The 3093-nt window shown below is 52.0% G+C and overlaps 1 protein-coding gene across 1 annotated transcript; it reads left to right on the top strand.

The window, feature by feature from the left end:
- The first annotated feature begins 1050 nt into the window (after nt 1-1050).
- Nucleotides 1051-2232, top strand: LOC144611293 (histone H1.0-like). The gene has a single exon (XM_078430332.1). The coding sequence runs from the start codon at nt 1385-1387 to the stop codon at nt 1958-1960; it is 576 nt and encodes a 191-aa protein (XP_078286458.1). The 5' UTR covers nt 1051-1384; the 3' UTR covers nt 1961-2232.
- The last annotated feature ends 861 nt before the right edge of the window (nt 2233-3093 follow it).

Below are 3093 nucleotides of genomic sequence, written 5' to 3'. Positions count from 1 at the left end.
AACCCTGTCAAGGGGCTAGTGCTCTATGACAGACGAGAGCTCTTTTTTTTCTCCTCTCCCAAACGCAGAAGAAACGCAGTTCCCATTAAATTCAGGGTGTGTGTTTGTGTTGGAAGGAACTGCAGATGCTGGTTTAAACTGAAGGTCGAGACAAAATGCTGGAGTAACTCAGCGGGGTCAGGCAGCATCTCTGGAGAGAAGGAATGGATCGGGTGCTCTTTCTCCAGAGATGCTGCCTGACCCTCTGGAGTTGCTTCTCTGGGTTTTTTTTTGTGTATCTATCTCCTATTAAACTCAGCACAGGTGGGATTAACATTGGCAAACCAAGCTGGGCTGTGAGCTGCACTAAGTGTGGTCCACTTAGAAAGGTCCCCAAACAACTTGCATCTCAACCGAATAACCCCTTTAATTCAGCATTTAGAGGGGGTGGGTTGGGAGGGGAGGGGGAGGGGGGTTAAGATTCCCAACAGAAACAATAACATCAAAGGTCCAACGGGTTATAAACTAAAGTGAAAACAACAACCGTTCTTTGGGCTAAATATAGCGCCTGCATTTGGATGCCGCCGCCCCCTCCCTCGGGACCCCTGGGTCCCCCACTCGGAGGGGGTGGAGACGACCACTGCCCCCCTCTCCCACTGCCCCCCTGAGCTCCGTGTCTCACCTTCCCTCCTCCCTCCCCCCCCCCCCCCAATAAACTGGACGTGTAAATAAAGCCCCAGATCAACGTGGCTGCGCGGCTCCGCGCCGGGGCTCGGTTGTGTGTTAGTTGGCCGCCAATGTGGCCTCTTTGCACAAAGCCACCGAGCCCCACCGCCGGCACCCTCCTCTCCCCCCCTTCCTTGGGCATCGACCCCCAAGTTGCAACCCGGTCCGGGCCGATCTGCCGCCGCGATCTTCAGATTTTCGAGCAGAAATCCCAATTTTTGCCACCGGCTGCCATGCCCCGGCTGGCTTTTGCACCGATTGCCCGGCTGCCTGGATGCCCAGGGTCAGGCTTGGCCAAGGGAGGTTGAGAGGAGAGAGTTGGCATGCGGGCAAGTCGGGCTGGCCGGCCGGGAGGTGCCGGGAACACGCCGGGCTCGGCCGTTTCTGCGGGCGAAGAAACACAGATGCGAGACGAGTTCGCCATTTCTGCCTCCCCATTGCTGCCAACAGCCGCTGTTCTCAGTCAGGTCCGCGCTTAGCCTATAAATTTCCCCCTTCGTCTGCCGGAGCCGCAGACGGTGACTTGAAGCCGGAGGGGGCAGGGTGGTGTAGAGTGGAGACTTTTTGTGTGGAGCGACCCCCAGCTGCCCGGCCAACTCAACGTTTATGTGATTTATAAAGAAACACTTTGTGGTGGTGGTGTCTGAGAGAGAGAGAAAAAAAAAAGCCAGTGTCCACAATGGCTGACAACTCCACTGGGAAACCCAAACGTGGCAAAGCAGCAAAGAAACCCCCCACGCACCCCAAATATGCTGAGATGATCATTGGGGTGATCACCGATTCTGCCAGCCGCTCCGGCCTGTCCCGACAAGCCATCCAGAAACTGGTCAAGAGCCAGTACAAACTTACGGACAATGCCGACGGACAGATCAAGCTGTCGCTGGTCAAGCTGGTGACCAAGGGGGTCCTGGAGAAGACCAAAGGAGTGGGCGCCTCGGGGTCCTTCAAGATCTCCAAGGGCGGCGAGCCCCAAAAGGCGGTCAAGAAGGCGAAGAAGCCGGTGAGGAAGACGGCCTCGCCCAAGAAGCCGGTCAAAGCCAAGAAGCCGGCCAAGCCCATGGCCAAAGCCAAGAAGGCCAAGGTGCAAAAGGCGGTCAAGAAGGCGGCGGGCGCGGCCAAGGGCGCCAAGAAAGCCAAGCCGGCGAAAACGAAGGCTTTGAAAGCCAAGCCGGTGAAGAGGAGCCCCAAGAAAGCCAAAAGCTCCAAGCCTCGCACCAAAACGAGCGCAAAGAAAATGGCTCCTAAAAAGAAGTGAATGGGTTCATTCAAACGAGTAGCAACACGGACTTTTAGCCATTTCTGTATATAGTTGTTTTAATTTTTTTAATCAAATTTTGTTTGATCTTTTACTGGGGTGGATGCAGATGAGTAATGATAGCGTTGTTGACATTTGCTATTCTTTGTAGTCATTGTCATGTCTTGATTTTGTGTACAACTTTGGTTAATTGAGCTGAGGCATGTATTGGAAAGCAAATTTCTTATGAATCCAATTACCGTCCTTAAATTTCAAATAAAAAGATATCAACGCAATAACATGGCTTGTTGCATCTGTTCTTTTTCAGTGCTAACCATGCTTTTCATTGTAGGTTTGGGGTGATCTTTGTGCCTGGGGTCACGTCTAATGGACTGGGGAGGGTCAAAATGGAGGTCTTTCACCTTTTGCCATCTCCAGGAATGCTAGACAAGGGAATAAAGTCTCGGAATTGGCTTCTCGGAACCCCCATAGAAGTGGATGTCTTCCCTTCCTTTAGCTCCTCCAGAGGCCTATCAAATCCAGACAATCTTGCTGTCTACTTGACAGGCCCACGTTCTGGAAAGCAAGATACTGGGAGGAATTGCGTCCATTCAAAATTTCTGAGCAGCTGGTTTAAAACAAGCTCAGGTAGCTCCAAGCCTCAGGATGGTTGGGGTTGGTAGATGCTTTCAAGGCCCCAACAGACAGAGTTTTGGTATGAGTGGGTAGCCAGGGAAATGGAGCGAAGACAAATTGGTGGATGTGAGGCAAGATCAGGCATCTGAGGTGTCTGACGAGGCTAAAGTGGGACCTGCAGATTTTGCCAGAATGGGTGAGGATTGCTTGGCTAGTTTGGGAGATGGTGTGCTCCTGCCATTTACTCTGGGCATCAGTGTGCTTCTAATGTATGGGTTCTCAATGCATGGGTTGGGTCTGAGGTTCTCAATGCATGGGGTTTGAAGTTCTCAATGCATGCGGTTAGAAGTTTTCAATGCATGGGTTATCAATGCATGGGTTCTGAGGTTCTCAATGCATGGGGTTTGAAGTTCTCAATGCATGGGTTATCAATGCATGGGTTTTGAGGTTCTCAATGCATGGGGTTTGAAGTTCTCAATGCATGGGTTATCAATGCATGGGTTCTGAGGTTCTCAATG

This window comes from Rhinoraja longicauda, chromosome 40 (genome assembly GCF_053455715.1).
Source record: "Rhinoraja longicauda isolate Sanriku21f chromosome 40, sRhiLon1.1, whole genome shotgun sequence".
Lineage (NCBI taxonomy): Eukaryota > Metazoa > Chordata > Chondrichthyes > Rajiformes > Arhynchobatidae > Rhinoraja > Rhinoraja longicauda.
Note: the sequence above shows the minus strand (reverse complement) of the source record. Positions and strands in the feature narration are given on the sequence as shown.